Source organism: Atta cephalotes (genome assembly GCF_000143395.1).
Source record: "Atta cephalotes unplaced genomic scaffold scaffold00027, whole genome shotgun sequence".
In the NCBI taxonomy this organism is placed as follows: Eukaryota; Metazoa; Arthropoda; class Insecta; order Hymenoptera; family Formicidae; genus Atta; species Atta cephalotes.
Genome location: NW_012130091.1, coordinates 4,378,710 through 4,379,810, shown reverse-complemented (window position 1 = coordinate 4,379,810; position 1,101 = coordinate 4,378,710). Strand labels below are relative to the sequence as shown.

Genomic DNA, 1,101 nt, shown 5'->3' with positions numbered 1-1,101 from the left:
TAGTATATACTATATATATAATATATATATATATATATATATATATATATATATATATACATATATTATAAATGCATTATTTTATTTTTAAATTCTTATTTTAACAATAATATAACAAGAGCTTGCAAAGAAATTCTAAAATGTATTGGAAATACGAGTCAAAATGTATGGAGTACATAAATATAAAAGTACATACGCATATAAGTAAGAAAATATAGTGAAATTTAATTTACGTTTTGACCCATTCTTTAAACTATCCATAGAATGTTTTATACAAGGAGTTCTTCAATTTATTTTTTGATCGACAATATAATATAATTTTTTTTCTTATCAACACATAACATTCTGAAGATGACTTGAAGAATAAACCGAAAAGTTAATTAAACTCATTTCATTACCATATATATTTTTATTTCTATGTGTATGTTTTTATATTTCTGCACAATCGCGTGTGTTGACTTGTATTTGACTTGTGTTTTATGTGTGTGATATATTTTATTTTAATAATTATATATTCTCTAAAAAAGACATTTGCATTGCTTACAATTAGAATAGTAGCAAACATTTTTTAAGCAAGCATTTTTTGAACTTACATATAAAAGCAGCAACGTGCTGATTCAATCGGTAGATTCTACCATCACCGTTAACTTCGGAAACTAATGTTGATGTCATTTTCATAATGGATATGATAAGTGACATTGTCTAAGTGCTCACCATTCTCCAACTGTCATCCACCGATTCAAATCGATTCGAGAGAATTCAACTGCATAACTGACCACACAGACGACATGGCATTGTTGACCTTCGTTCGATGTGAACGTATCGACTTTTACATTCATATACACGACCGGATGTTTTATCAAACTGAATTGTTTACCGAATGCCTTGATTCGTGACTTATTGCTGATACAGTTCCCCACTCTTCCTGTAATTTCTTTAATACAATTTAGCAAAATTCATAAAGTCTTTTACTTGAAGTGGCTTATCTCTTTTTCAGTTTTTTAAAATGAAAAATATGAAAACTTTCAAATTGGAATGCGTTAAAAATAATAGAATATCAAATTGTTTCACATCAAATGTGACAAATTGTGGACAAATTAT

General features: G+C 27.1%; 1 protein-coding gene across 1 annotated transcript in view; it reads right to left on the bottom strand.

Annotated features, from left to right (window-relative positions):
• LOC105620622 (facilitated trehalose transporter Tret1-like) overlaps positions 1–672 on the bottom strand; it is a 120,833-nt gene extending 120,161 nt beyond the window's left edge. The window contains exon 1 of the mRNA XM_012202112.1: positions 594–672. Within this exon, the coding sequence (XP_012057502.1) occupies positions 594–672 (79 nt within the window). The remainder of the gene's footprint in view (positions 1–593) is intronic.
• Positions 673–1,101: the final 429 nt, after the last annotated feature.